Genomic DNA, 14,453 nt, shown 5'->3' with positions numbered 1-14,453 from the left:
TGTTTGGTAAAATTGCCAACAATTGATACAAAACCACAGGTGACCCTTCTCAAGGACAATAAGTAATTAATTTGTACAGTAACTTTTTTTTGCTACTTTTTTCTTGTGATGACAAACTCTGTAATTTACTGTATGACGTTTTCAGATTGAATAAATATTTAAAATTCAAAAAAAAAATAAATAAATAAATATCCTTTCTGGGATAACTACAGAAAAGTTTGTATGAACTTCATATAACTTGAAATTAATTCATTAATTGCAATACAATTCTCTGCTATCTTTCACAGCAATTTCCCCGTGTTCCAACCAAAGAAAACTATGAAAAAAAGCTGTCGAAAGATTTTCTTGAAACCAAGCAAATTTGGTTGTAGCTTGAGGCAGGGTTCCAGTTGTAGCAGATGAAGGAAGGGCCTACTAAATGTGTCAGCATACACTGGCCAGTGCTGTTGAGGAAGGGATGTGTAGGTAGTGCAGGCAACTGAACATGGGCATTAGGAGTGTTTGCAAGCTGGAGAACAATACACAAACAGATAGGTGCATACAGGTGTGGGGGTGAAAAGAGAGGACTGCCCACTTTCCACCTCCATTTTGGCTCAACATGAGTTTCAGAGAGATTTTTCTGAAAATGAATTTACTTCTGAAGAAGTGGCTGGTTTGGGGGAGTGCCCTGAAAGTGACATCATAGCAAAAGGTGGAGTTTTGGTTCAGTGTGCCCCGGAAGTGACATCACTTGGTCCTTGACACCACAGAAAATGACATAATTCCTGTCTCTCGGCTCCACCCCCAAGTCTCCTGGCTCCACCCCCAAATTTTAGTAGGCCACGAAGGAGAATATTTCTGGACTTTTTCTAATGCTAGAATATCTTTTTTGAGGTGTGATGACCAGAATTGTTACCACACCCCAAAAAAGACGTTATACACTTTTGGTGATGTCAGAGGTGTGGCCTAGTATGCAAATGATGGCGATGTCAGAGCTGTGGCCTAGTATGCAAATGACAGTGATGTCAGAAGTGTGCCCTCACATACTAATGAGTTCCCGCTGGGCTTTTTCTACAAAAAAAGGCCTGCGTGTAATGCTTTCCATCACATTTCCAGAACTCCCTCCCCCCGTATATAAAATTGAGTAGGTTACAGAATGAGAAAATACAAACACAGCACTTTCACTATACACGCTATACAAGCCAGTTCAACTCACCACTTTCCTCCTCTTCTCTTTACATTCAATATTCATTTCCTTATGTTTCTCCAATGCCGTTTCCAACTTAGTTTTAAGATCAATAGCTTTTCTTAGACGATCATCACTTATTCCAGCTCTCGTGAACAACTACAAAATCAATCATAAAAACTGGTTATTTCACCCAAACGCAAGCCAAGAGATCGACCACATTTGACATGCGATACGAAAAACAAGAAAAGCTTTTCCGTCTGGCAACCCACAGATCATTCTGGGAAGCACTTTTTTATTTCCAAACAGTGAAAAGTAGCAGCAGAAGGGTCAACAAGCAGCTGTAACTCGGTTATTTCTCGGCAGACGTCAATCTTCAGCTGATCAAGCGACTGGTTCCCTATCTCACCTCCCAGTACCTGGCTACAGTGACCCATGCAATGGATTATTGTAACTAGCTCTACACGGGGCTGCCCTCAAACTTGACCAGGGAATTGTAGCTGGTGCAGAATGTGGGGGCATGCATGCCGACATCTGTGCCCGCGCGGGCACACATTCCACTGGTACTCCATCAGCTGCACTGACTGCCTAGAGCAGGGGTCCTCAAACTGCGGCCCGCTGAGGACGTTTATGCAGCCCACCGGGTTATGGCAAAATCAGACCGGAAGTGACGTTTGACCTAAACTCGCGTTAGCAACGCACACTTCCGGCACTGGGCTGAGGCGGCAGAGACAGAGTGTGAGGCGATACCGAGGTGAGGTGAGTTCCCAGGCTGGGGTGTGTGGTGTGGGGAAGGGAGAGAGATGCAGGAGACGGAGAACTGACGGCCCGCGGCCTTGTACAGTAACGGCAGCCACCACAACAGTCCGGCCCTCCAACAGTCTGAGGGACAGTGAACTGGCCCCCTATTTAAAAAGTTTGAGGACCCCTGGCCTAGAGAGTACCGGGTCCAGTTCAAGTTTTAGTGCTGACTTTCAAAGCCCTGCATATCTGAGGGGCCGTCTCTCCCTGTACAAGCCCCACAGAGGCTTGCACTCAACTGACCAACATCTCCTGGCTGTTCCGGGGCCAAAGGACACCCAGCTAGCCTTTTTAGCCCTGGCCCCAGCCTGGTGGAACAAGATTCCATCTGAGATGAGGGTCCTGTGGGATCTACCGCAATTCCACAGGGCCTGCAAAATGGAGCTGTTCAGCCTGGCTTTTAGTTCAGGCCCTGAGCATACAGATTTCTTTCTCGGCCTTCTCTGGTGACAGTCCTCGCCTAGTGGTTAGTGACTTGATACGCCACAGCACAGCTCACAGGATTGCCATCCCAACATCACACTGAGGAAACTTTTACTCTGCGTTTGTTTCTTATGAAATTTCTGATTTTTTAAAAAAAATTTAAACTTTAATTGTTTTTTATATGGACTTCTGTGACCTTGTAAGCTGCCCTGAGCCCATCTGCAGTGAGGGTGGGGTAAAAACTGAAAGAAAGAAAAAAGAAATTCTTAATTCTTTCAGAGCCCCCCCCCACACACACACACTCTGAAGTTGGTACTGTCTACTTTGACAGGGCTCCCAAAGTTTCCCCAGCACTGCTACTGAGACCTGACTCTGGGACTGCTAAAAGAAGAATATATTTAATTTTTTTAAAATTTAACTGTCAGTTGTTCTTTGGGCTTGATGGGTGGTAGGGTGGGTGAGGACAAGGACCTCAGCCTCCCCCCTTTTTTGCTCCCTTTGGTTTTATTCTTAGGTTTTAGTTCCTTCTGGCTTTATGGCTTCCAGTTTGGAGTTTTTTGTTACTTGTTTGGGCCGGTGTGTGTGGGGGGGTGTTGAAGCCAAGGATCTCAGGCCTTTCCCCCCCACACACACACACACACCCCTTTGGTTTTATTCTTAGGCTTCAGTTTCTTCTGGTTTTGTGGCTTGCAGTTATTTTTGTGGAGTTTTGCTGTTGTTTGGGCTGTTGATAGGCTGGAAGGCCAAGGGTTCCTTCCTTCTGCTTTGGTTCTTGGCCTTGGTTCTTCAGATTTGGTTTAAAACTTGGTTAACTTATTCATTTTTGGTTCTTTTGGAGGGCTTGGGGAAGGGTTCTGCTTGGTTTTTAAAAATCTATTGTTTTACCTGAATTCTCTTTCTCTGTCTCCTTTGCTTTTTTCCTCCCTTTTGGGGAGTGAGGCTTTTTAGCTTGTTTTCTATTTTTCCCTCCTTTTGTTTTTTTTATCTGGGGTTTTCGTGTATGTGTGTAGAGGTTACTTTGCAGGGGTAGGAAGTGAGAAAGGGTACCCAAAGAAGGTGCCCCCCCAATTTGGGTATACTGGACTAAAAAAATATTGGTATTTCCTGATATTTCCAAATTCCAACACCGGTATAGTGTTCAGATTTGGTAAATATTTGGGATTCCCATTTTTTTTTTCAGGGTTGAGGTATAGGTACCAAAATTGCAGCATAATTACTGGAGCCTTCCCCCCAAAAAATTAAGGGAAGAAAAATGGGAGAGAGGATGGAGACAAAACTAACGGGGGGTGGAAAGTGGGGGAAAGGACTCAGAATCATAGAACTATAGAATCATAGAGTTGGAAGGGACCTCTTGGGCCATCTAGTCCAACTCCCTGCACAATGCAGGAAAAGGAAGGGCAGTAGAAACCCAGCAGAACACTCAGAAGTAAAGGGCAGGCAGGCATTTTCACTGAACCACTGGAAGCAAGGTCAGCCCAATACAGAGAAAACCATCAATGTTTTGTTTTCTTCCAAAGCTAAGGGCAAACCCAGAGAAACTTCGTACACCATTTCCCTAGGAAAGGCCTCAGAAAATGAAGGCTGTTGTTGTGTCCACCACACCGACCATCACTGCCTGAGTGGAGGAGCCTTAGGTCAGGTGCTGCGGCTGCCCTCCATCGTTTCCAGCGGCAAATCTATCCTGGGGCATATTCAGTGGTCTGGGGGAGGGGTTTTTTCCCTTGCACACCCCCAGTTGGGACATAAAATTAACACTTATTTCCTTCATTTATGCACCATCTTTCTCGCCAGTGGGGACCCAATGCAGCTTACATTGCTCTCCTTTCCTTCAGAAGAGGTAGGTGAGGCGAGTTAGGTGAGGCAGAGAGAAAATGACTGACCCAAGGCCACCCAGCAAGCATCCGTGGCAGAAAGGGGATTGGAACTCGGGTCTCCCAGATTCTGGCCCAACATTCTAACCCCCACACAACATTGGGGGCTAAAGTTTAAAAATTCTGTCTACCAAATATGACGTCACTGAAGAAAGGATATCCACTTTCTCCTCCCCTCTTTCTAGCCCACACAGAATTCACAAAAATTAACTTGATCAAAGCCGAAACACAAGGAAATGAGCTGCCCAAAACTAAAGCATTAGGAAAACATGCTGAACTCCAGGCATGCGTTATAAAGCCATGAAACGTTTGGAAACAGCCAGTTCTTTAGTTCAGAAGCATGGAAGTCAACATCCTGGGAAACTAAAATACTACACCGTAATTTATCAGAGTTTAGGCTTATAAAGGCAACAGGCAATTGGGGGAGGGGGTAACTTTCACAGCTGATAGTAGTCCTTCCTACCTGAATCCAAGATTGTACAGATGGCAAGAATTTGTTTCTGATGAGTTTGTGAGCATCTGTAACAGCGTTTATTATGGCTGTGTTGTCTTCATTTTCCTGCAGCTTCACATCTATCCGCAAAAGAAGAAAATGAAAAATCAAGTTTCATTAAGAAACCAGAAGTCTATAAAACAGACATAAATGCATCAACTCAAAATTAACTAGCAGCCTCCTCCCCTGGCTTGAACACCCCATCGTTGCTACTGGCATCGTTGTGGTCTGGTGACCAAGTAGGCCCCTACAACCTCAGGAAGAAATGCCAAGGCAGACCCTGAAAAGGTCCCAAGAGGTTTCCACAGCCCCATCAGAACATCCATCATCTCCACAGCCCCTTTCCTTAACGAGGAATGGTCAAAGGGAACCATGACCAGAAATAAGTTGTAGGCCACCCAATGACGGAGAGACAACAGTTCACAAAAATCAAAACAAATAATACAACTCATCAGTCAACTACTGTTGGCACCAACTATAACATTTTCAGTAATCTTAACTGACAGTCAAAATATGGTGGTTTTTTATTCACTTAACAGTCAAGAACAACAGAATTAGTTAAAATAAGTTAAGTGAGAATTAAGGCAGCAAATCAGCACTAAACCACAGAACTGATTTTACCTGGCTGGCACCTAAAGCTCAGGAGAATGGACACAGGAAGACAGTCACAACAAAGCGTCACACTATAGAAACTGAGTCTTGCAGGTAAAGATGGGAAAAAATCCAGAAATTCTGAAGCCTGAGGGGGGAGTTTGAGAGACCTCGAAACACAGAATTGTGTTGGATTGTGCCGACAGAAGTAATAAAGTTATATTTTGATATTAAGGAAGAAAAATGGATAACGTACTAACGATTGCTAAAAATATAAGGCGGCAAAGTAGAATTAAAATCAGTGGAAGAATTGGATTATAAGTATAATTGGCTTCAATTGCAACAAATTAAAAGTCTGCTTGAACAGGATATTAGAAATGAAGGAGTAAGACAGGATCAAACTGAATTTGAAAGAATGCTGTTTGGCGATAATGAAAAAATGATTTCAAAAGTATATAAATTATTATTGAAGTGGTCTACAGAGGAAGAAGTGATTAAATCTCAAATGATAAAGTGGGCAATTAATATAAATAAAGACATTCAGATGGAACAATGGGAATATTTATGGAAGAACTCTATGAAGATATCGACATGTAATAATATTAAAGAAAATTGTTTTAAAATGTTATACAGATGGTATATGACTCCTAAGAAACTTTCAAAAATAAATAACCAGATGTCTGATCGATGTTGGAAATGTAAAAAACATGAAGGATCTTTCTATCACATGTGGTGGACTTGTGAAAAGGCTATACAATTTTGGCAAATGATTCAGCAAGAAATTTCAAAGATTTTGGGTTACAATATAAAGAAAGCACCTGAAATCTTTTTGTTGGGATTACAAATGGAAAATTTTCCAAAACAAGACAGAACATTACTTCGGTACGTGCTTTCAGCTGCACGGACATTATATGCGCAGTTGTGGAAGCAAAATAAATTACCAAAAAAATGGGACTGGATTATGAAAGTTATGCATTGGAGCGAAATGGACAAGCTTACTAGAACATTAAAAGAACTTGATATAGATAAGTATAACAAGGAACGGGAGAAATTTCAAAAGTATGTTGAAAAACAGTGGAAGGTAAAAGGACATTTGGTGATTTTTAACAATGGTTAATTTTCTTTTTTAATGTAAAGTGTTAACTACAGATAAAGAAGAATTATGGAAATATACAGTATATTTGCATATAAGGACTGGGTTTAATGGACTATAATTAGGATAGATAACACTAAGAATTAAGTATAGCAATATTATAAATGGACTATTAATCAAGATAGATAATAATAGTAATAAGTAATTTTGTTCTTATTGGTATTTTATTATAGTCGTAAGTTTTTTTTGTTTTTTATTTTTTTTAATAGGTTCTTAGAAGGCTAGTATTACCTTTTATTCTTTTTATATTTTAAGTGGAATGCACCGGGGAAGCCACAAAAAGGGGGAGGGAGATGGGAAATGTGATGCAATATTTTTGATGTTTATTTTTGGACAATAACTGATTAATGTTGCTGAATAATAAAAATTGTTTTACTCAGAAACACAGAAATTTGCGGGGAAATTGCAATATAAGCTTTGACTTATTTGGATATATATTTTCACCCAACTTTTCTCCTAGTGTTATTTATTCGGGTGGGCAGCCATGATGGTCTGAAGCAACAGAACAGTTCAGGGGCACCTTTAAAATCAAAAATAAAAGCTGCATTCAAAGTATAAGTTTTCATGTGGATGCGCCCTTCTTCAACTGCATCTGAAAAAGTATGCATGCACATAAAGGTATATACGTTGAATACTTTTCTTTTGGTCTCAAAGGCGCCACTGGAACTTTTTATTTATAACACACAAATATTTATAACACATTACTTTTTATTTATAACACATTACATAAAAAATTAAACGTCTTTAGTTTTCTTCCAGAGAAACTGCGACTGTACTCAATACCAGAGGTACAGAAAAAACACAAGCTACAAATGGCTGCACTTTAGATGTTTGTTTCTCTCCCAAAATTCTTACCTCTGTTCCACTTATATTCTTCTTTCCTACCTCTCACATGGCATAAACGGTCTCACCAGGATTGCCAACATATTTAGATCTTGAGTTGAACTTTATAGCACTGAAAACACCTAACTCTTCAATGGTATATCATTGCTTCACATCTCTACTGACAGCACTTCAGTCTTGTGTGGACTGAGCCTCAATCTACTGGGCCTCAAACAACCTCTTACCCAGAACATCCAATGCCTTCTCTAAATCTGCTCAAGAGAAGTGCAGAGTTCTGTGTCATGTGCCTTGTGAATGACACTTTAAAGGGCAGCCAGATCAGAATGGGACCACTGGAGCACAGTGAACATATGAAGCAACATATGAAGCTGCCTTATACTGAATCAGACCCTTGGTCCATCAAAGTCAGTATTGTCTACTCAGACTAGCAGCGACTCTCCAGGGTCTCAAGCTGAGGTTTTTCACACCTTTTTGCCTGAACCCTTTTTTGGAGATGCCGGGGATTGAACCTGGGACCTTCTGCTTACCAAGCAGATGCTCTACCACTAAGCCACCTTCCCTCCCTAATGAACATCTCAGCCACAGTGTCCCACCCCCATGAACATCTCAGCCACTGGACCCAGAAAACACAGCACGGTGAAAGGTATGAGAACCACTGAGAGGTTCAGCATGGTTGCATGCCCACATCTCCTGCTTAGAAAAGGTGAACTGGAGGGGCGGAGGAGATAAATCAAATCAGTTTGCATACTAAAATAAGATTACTAATTGGCCTGAAATGGATTTAGGGAATTTTCAAAAAAAGCTGGAGTTGCAGAGTTCCAAGACCACCTTCAGTAGCTCTAGCAAGGTAACTATTAAGCAACAGGGTTTAGTGGCGTACAAGTGGAATATCTACTCTGCCCCATACTGCCAATACTAGGTGTGAAGACTCAATATGGCAGTTCTGTTTGAGACACCATCTGGAAAAGTTCTACTGCATGCTGAAGAAACACAGTACTAAGCACATCTGTTATCTAGTGAAAGCTATCAAACAACCTGCCAGTAGAAACAGAACTTGGAATGAATGCTGGAATTAAATTGAGTCCAGATACCTGTAGAGATTTCAAGACTGAGAGCGTATTTATGGGAGCCGAGACCATAACTGCGAACAAAGGCTGCATCATCATCATCCCCACCAGGACAACCAGAAGTCAATTCAGATGTTAAAGAATCTTCTCTGCCAGTGTCCTCCTCTCTTTCACTATCGGAGTCTCTGTTATCATCTTCTGGCGCTCGAGAGATGGGAGGAAGGTCCCTGCTGCAACAGGGCTGCTCATCTCCCATCTGTTCAAGGAAAGGAACCTGATGATCTACGGCCTGGGCAGATGAATGGGGAGACTGGTCACCTTCAGCAGTCCTCCGAGGTGCACTGTCAGTATCATTCATCGTGAAGTCAAACGGATCAGGCATGAGAAGCCGAAAGCAATTCTCCATCTCTGTCAGCACAGCTCCAATCTCTGGCAACATGTCTGTCAAGGGACAGAAGGTTCAGAAAATGGTCATATAAAGTACAGATCATCAATAAGCACTCTAAATCAAGGGTGGCCAACGGTAGGTCTCCAGATGTTTTTGCCTACAACTCCCATCAGCCCCAGCCATTGGCCATGCTGGCTGGGGCTGATGGGAGTTGTAGGCAAAAAAAAAAACATCTGGAGAGCTACCGTTGGCCACCCCTGCTCTAAATGACTTCTCTTCTTACAGGGACCCTGCCGGTCGAAACAAAATTAATTTCAACATATTCCTAATGTAACGCAAATTTGTTTCCTCCAAAAAAAAATAAAGTCTCACTGCCATAGTAAAGGTACTGCAAAACCATGAAGAAAGCCACTTTCTCCTGCTTTTTCACTCAACAATAAGTGAATGATTCAAAGAACTGGGAAGCAAAAAGTCGCAGGGCTTGAAAGTGACAAGGACCACATCTGTGTGATGGGAATTAATACAACACTCTATCCAGCCACAATTTCTCCCACAGTGAGACAGCTAGACAGAAGAAATACTGCTCTACGGGGCAAGGAGAAGTGCCGTGGCTGAGAGATCCTGCTCAGCATGCCAACATCTGCTTGGGGTCTGAACTGGGCATAGAAACAATTCTGATACCATTCTGAATTGTCCCAAGACTGGCACAACTGCAATCATGCTTCTGCATTCCTACCCCTTTTCCTACCGTTCTTCTCATTTTCTGTTTTAGAACATAGCCACACTGAGAACCTATTTGATCTCCGCTTATACAAGTCAGTAAGGATGCAAAAAGTCACATCACCATTTGAGCCAGTTAATACCAGATGGTATCGCAGGCCTATTTCCAGATCACAGTGTTGCTCCCGCACAAACTTACCTTCCAGTTCTTTTTCAGCTCTTTGGGCTTTGTTTTTGTAAATTCTGTCCAATCGTTTCTGTCTCTCTTCATTCCTTCTTCTTTCAACTACAGTTCCAGCACTTATATTTTCAAAGTCCACCTAAAAAGTGCAACCGATATGTATACTAGATTGTGTAAAGGAGAACATTCAAGAGCACGCTTTTCTAGTCTGCCAACCTTGGTTGATTTACTTAATTTGTTTATGCCCCACCCTTGAAGCAGATTACATCACCTTCCTCTCCTCCGTTTTGATCTCACAGCAACCCTGGGAGAGAGGTTCAGCTGAGAGTATGTGACTGGCCCAAGGTCACCCAGTGAGCTTCTATGGCATTTGGGGATCTGAACCTGGGTCTCGCAGATATTCTTAACCCCTTGTTGTTGTTCAGTCGCACAGTCGAGTCCGACTCTTTGCGACCCCATGGACAAAGTCACGCCAGGCCCTCCTGTCTTCCACCATCCTCCAAAGTCTGCTCAAATTCGTGTTTGTTACATCAGTAACGCTGTCCAGCCATCTCATCTTTTGCCGTCCCCTTCTTTTGCCTTCTGTCTTTCCCGGCATCAAGGTCTTCTCCAGGGAGTGCTCCCTTTTCATTGGGTGGCCAAAGTATCTGAGCTGCAGCTTCAGCATCTGACCTTCCAGGGAACAGTCTGGGTTGATTTCCCTTAGGACTGACTGATTGGATCTTCTTGCAGTCCAAGGGACTCTCAAGAGTCTTCTCCAGCACCACAGCTCAAAAGCATCTATTCTTCTGCGCTTGGCCTTACTTATGGTCCAGCTCTCACAGCCATACATTACGACTGGGAATTTCATCGCTTTGACTATATGGACTTTTGTTGGCAGGGTGATGTCTCTACTTTTTATTATACTGCCCAGGTTCACCTTAGCTGTCCTTCCAAGGAGCAACCACGCCTGAATATCTCTTGCCTTGAGAATTCTGCAAGCTGCCATAAGTCAGCTGTGATTTGATGGCACCCCCCACCCCCACCCCACTGGCTCTCCCAACAGACAACACATGGATGGGGATTTCCTCAGGGGTCCCAGCTAATGAATACGCCTGTCTCTTCCAGTTATCAAAAGCAAAACACAGCAACTAGCAGCAACCAGAGATCGTGTACAAGGCCCTTCTGCTCCAAAACAGAGGCAGAGTACAGGAGCATCTGTGGCTGCCCAGGGGGAGGAGTAGCTGTGCCTCAGGAAGGGCCTGCAGGTCCCCTCGCAAGTGCTGCCAGCAGTCAGTCCCAAGGTCTCTGTGCTGCTGCCTCTGCCCCTGTAAGCTCTGGCTCTGGCGCCCCTGCCCTGCCCGTACCTGCTTGTTGTGCTGGAGGAACCTGCAGGCAAGCTGGAGCTGGGGGTAGGCTTGGCTGTAGCGTTGGTGCCAGGTGCGGAGGGCACGGAGGGCGGCGTGGCGGAGCTGGCAGGCGGCGGGGGCGGGCGGCGGAAGGGGGCGATCGAGGTCAGTGCCCACGGTGAGCTCCAGCAGCAGGGGGAGATCGGCGGCGGCATGGGCACGGAGGGCGTGCGAGCGGCAGAAGAGCTGCTCCAGCACCAGGAAGGCACCCAGCCGCACCTCTGCATGCTCTGCCGACAGCTGGCCCAGCAGCAGCCGGTAGGCTGCTGACACCTCCTCCGGAGATGCCCTGGTGGGAGAAAGAAGCCATGAGAGGGAGGCAGGCAGGTGGGGGGAATTACCTCAGGCCAGGCCTGGACAACCCCAACCCCTACCCCACCCCAGCCCTCCCCACCCACACCCCCCACACCAGCCCTCCCCTCCCCACCCCCACCACACCCCCATCTTCATCCCAGCACCCCCACCCCCCACCTCAGCACCCACCCCAGCACCCCAACCCCCATCCTCCCCACCCCCACCCCAGACCCTCCAACCCCACACCACCCCAGCCCCTTCATTCCAGTCCTCCCCACCGCCACCCCACCACACCACCCCCACCCCAGCCCTCCCCATCCGCACCCCAGACCCCCCAACCCCACACCACCCCAGCCCTCCCCATCCGCACCCCAGACCCCCCAATCCCACACCACCCCAGCCCCTCCACCAAAGACCTCCCCACTTCATCACACCACCCCCACCCCAGCCCTCCCCATCCGCACCCAACCCCCCCACCCCAGCCCTCCCCATCCTCACACCAGCACCCACCCCAGCACCCCCACCTCAGCACCCACCCCAGCACCCCCACCCCAGACCCCCCAACCCCACACCACCCCTCCACACCAGCCCTCCCCACCCCCACCATAACCCCATCCTCACCCCAGCACCCCCACCCCCGTCCTCCCCACTCCCACCCCAGCCCCTCCACCCCCACCCCTCCCCACCCCCACCATACCCCCATCCTCACCCCAGCCCCCCACCTCATCACCCACCCCAGCACCCCCACCCCCGTCCTCCCCACTCCCACCCCAGCCCCTCCACCCCCACCCCTCCCCACCCCCACCATACCCCCATCCTCACCCCAGCCCCCCACCTCATCACCCACCCCAGCACCCCCACCCCCGTCCTCCCCACTCCCACCCCAGCCCCCCCCATACCACCCCCAGCTCCTCCACCCCAGTCCTTCCCACCGCAGCCCACACAAGCTCCCCCCACGTTTACTTGCAGCGGCGCTTAAGCTCTTTCATCCTGCCGGGCTCCGGCTGCGGCCCCCCGGCCGTCGTCAGCGCCTCCACTAGCTCCGCCAGCGACTCCGCCATCCCCCGGAAGGACGGCGACGACAACGCCCGCCCCCCCGATGACGCCATCACCACGGCCCCGCCCCCGCTCGAGAGGCCCTCCTCCCTCGCGAGGGCCGTTGCCATGGAGACGGAGGGGCGACGCCGGGGGCGGAGAATGGGGCGGGGCTCGCGGAGTAGAAGCCCCGCCTTTCAAGGCAGCCCTTTCCGGGGGCGGGGCTGATCTGCGCCAGCCCGAGAGGCTCCGCTTGTCCGCGTTGGGCGCTCCGCGGGCTCCCTCCAGCCAAGCGGAGTCAGGTGGGCCGGCTCGCACATTCTGGTCTTGGCTCAGGAAGGAGCGCACTCACTGAAGCAGCAGCTCGCAGCTTGAATGCCCAACGGTTTGCTCAGTTTGTTAATTTGACCGCATCCTGCTGTTTTGTTGCTTTCGCGTGCTCATGCTACTCAGGCCAAAGGTTTGCTGGTTTTACTGTTCCGTCACTGGACCATTTCATACTCTCAACCCCTGCCTACCAGATCGTTTTGCTTCACTGTCATCGGTTCTGAGATCTGTCCCATGTTGCATTCTGGGCCACTGCCTACCAGCTCTGCGTGGCTTTGCTCACTGTGCCGGATTCCTCGTCTGATGAAGTGCGCTTAACAGCACACGAAAGCTTACGTCCTAAATACAAATGGGTTGGTCTTAAAGGTGCCACTTGGCTCCTGCTTTGTTCAGCTTTAATGCCAGGAGCTCACAAAGTAGAATTTTTGCTCGCAAGGCTCTGCAGCTCCGGGCCCCTCTTTTTTGTGGGAGGAGGGGAATTCACCAGAGTTATTGAACAGCATTGAAAAGAAAAACCTGTTTATTCTTAATCACTGCTCCATATGATGGATCAAAAAGCTTAAGCCTTTTTGCAGTTACAAGAAACTGGATCGGTAATTCTGCATTTGCAGGAGTATCTGTTATGACCTTGAGATAACCAAAGTAGATTTTGGAATAGGCCTACATTTGCCAGGGGGAAATGGCGGAAAAACAGGCACCAATCCCCGTGAAGGCGGCGGAGATGTAACAGAGCATATAAGGTCCTGCACAGAGGACTCATTCCCTGAAGCTGAGCAGGTGAGGGGGTTTATGGAGGGAGTGAACCCCTTCCTCCGTGGGAGGGTGAATCTGGCGTCCTTGGTATTAAAATACAGTAGGCACTAAGTCAAGGGAGCTTTGTCGATTTCTGGCCTGCTTCGTTGTGAATTTTACCTTGAATTCTGCCATTTTTATAGGTTTCCCCCCCTACTTATTTGTTAAAGTGTTTCAAATACTATTTGTGGTTTACTTTGCCCAGGTTCTTCATGTCCTGAATTTGACCATGGATCAGAACATGCTGACTAAAAAGGGAGTTGTGGGGGGGGGGGAGGGGGGGCTCCAGGCCCTCTCTAGCAACACCTGAGACCAGGATGGTGGCCATCGGTTAAGGCCCTTACCTGCTGCAGGCCTTATGGGGAGAAAAAAAAAGATGCCTGGAAGGGATATCCCACCTGTGGCAAGCCATATACCCCTGTCTCATATCCAGTGTTACATCTTAGAATTTCAACAGCCGTACCGGATCAGAATGGGTAAGCATCCCATTAATGCTCCCTTGTAAGAGGAAATACATAACGCATTTATCAATCAAGAGTATCTCTCAATACTGGCCTGTATGCAACGGTATGTGTGCACAGAAGACAGGCAGAGTGTTCCTGCATTCCGGTATCCCCTTCAAAGCCCCTGAGCCCAGCCAAAAAAGTCTGAGTAGTGTAACAAGTAGTGTAAACGGAAAGAGGCCTCCAACCTTCTCTCTAAAGCAGCACAGGAGTTACAGGGGTCACGGGTGGCTGAAATGGAGAGGTATGTGGGGAGAGTCCATGTGCCTTCTGTGTGTGCCTGGTTGGACACAGGCTAAGGAAAAGCGTAGAACAAGGGGACAGCAACAACAAGAGGATTAGGCACAGTGCTCGTGGTACAATTCTCATTTGAGGGAGGCATTTTTTAAAAACCCATCAACAGGCAGCAACGATGAGC

General features: G+C 47.0%; 1 protein-coding gene across 1 annotated transcript in view; it reads right to left on the bottom strand.

The window, feature by feature from the left end:
- The window catches only part of UVSSA (UV stimulated scaffold protein A), a 102,976-nt gene extending 90,524 nt beyond the window's left edge, over positions 1-12,452 (bottom strand). The window contains exons 1-6 of the mRNA XM_060233563.1: positions 12,342-12,452; positions 11,043-11,373; positions 9,715-9,835; positions 8,432-8,848; positions 4,724-4,833; positions 1,196-1,324 (exon numbers count right to left, since the gene is read on the bottom strand). Coding sequence (XP_060089546.1) covers positions 1,196-1,324; positions 4,724-4,833; positions 8,432-8,848; positions 9,715-9,835; positions 11,043-11,373; positions 12,342-12,439 — 1,206 coding nt within the window. The 5' untranslated portion in view covers positions 12,440-12,452. The remainder of the gene's footprint in view (positions 1-1,195; positions 1,325-4,723; positions 4,834-8,431; positions 8,849-9,714; positions 9,836-11,042; positions 11,374-12,341) is intronic.
- Positions 12,453-14,453: the final 2,001 nt, after the last annotated feature.

This window comes from Heteronotia binoei, chromosome 3, assembly GCF_032191835.1.
Source record: "Heteronotia binoei isolate CCM8104 ecotype False Entrance Well chromosome 3, APGP_CSIRO_Hbin_v1, whole genome shotgun sequence".
In the NCBI taxonomy this organism is placed as follows: Eukaryota; Metazoa; Chordata; class Lepidosauria; order Squamata; family Gekkonidae; genus Heteronotia; species Heteronotia binoei.
The sequence above is the reverse complement of the archived record's forward strand: the minus strand, read 5'-3'. Positions and strand labels throughout refer to the sequence as shown.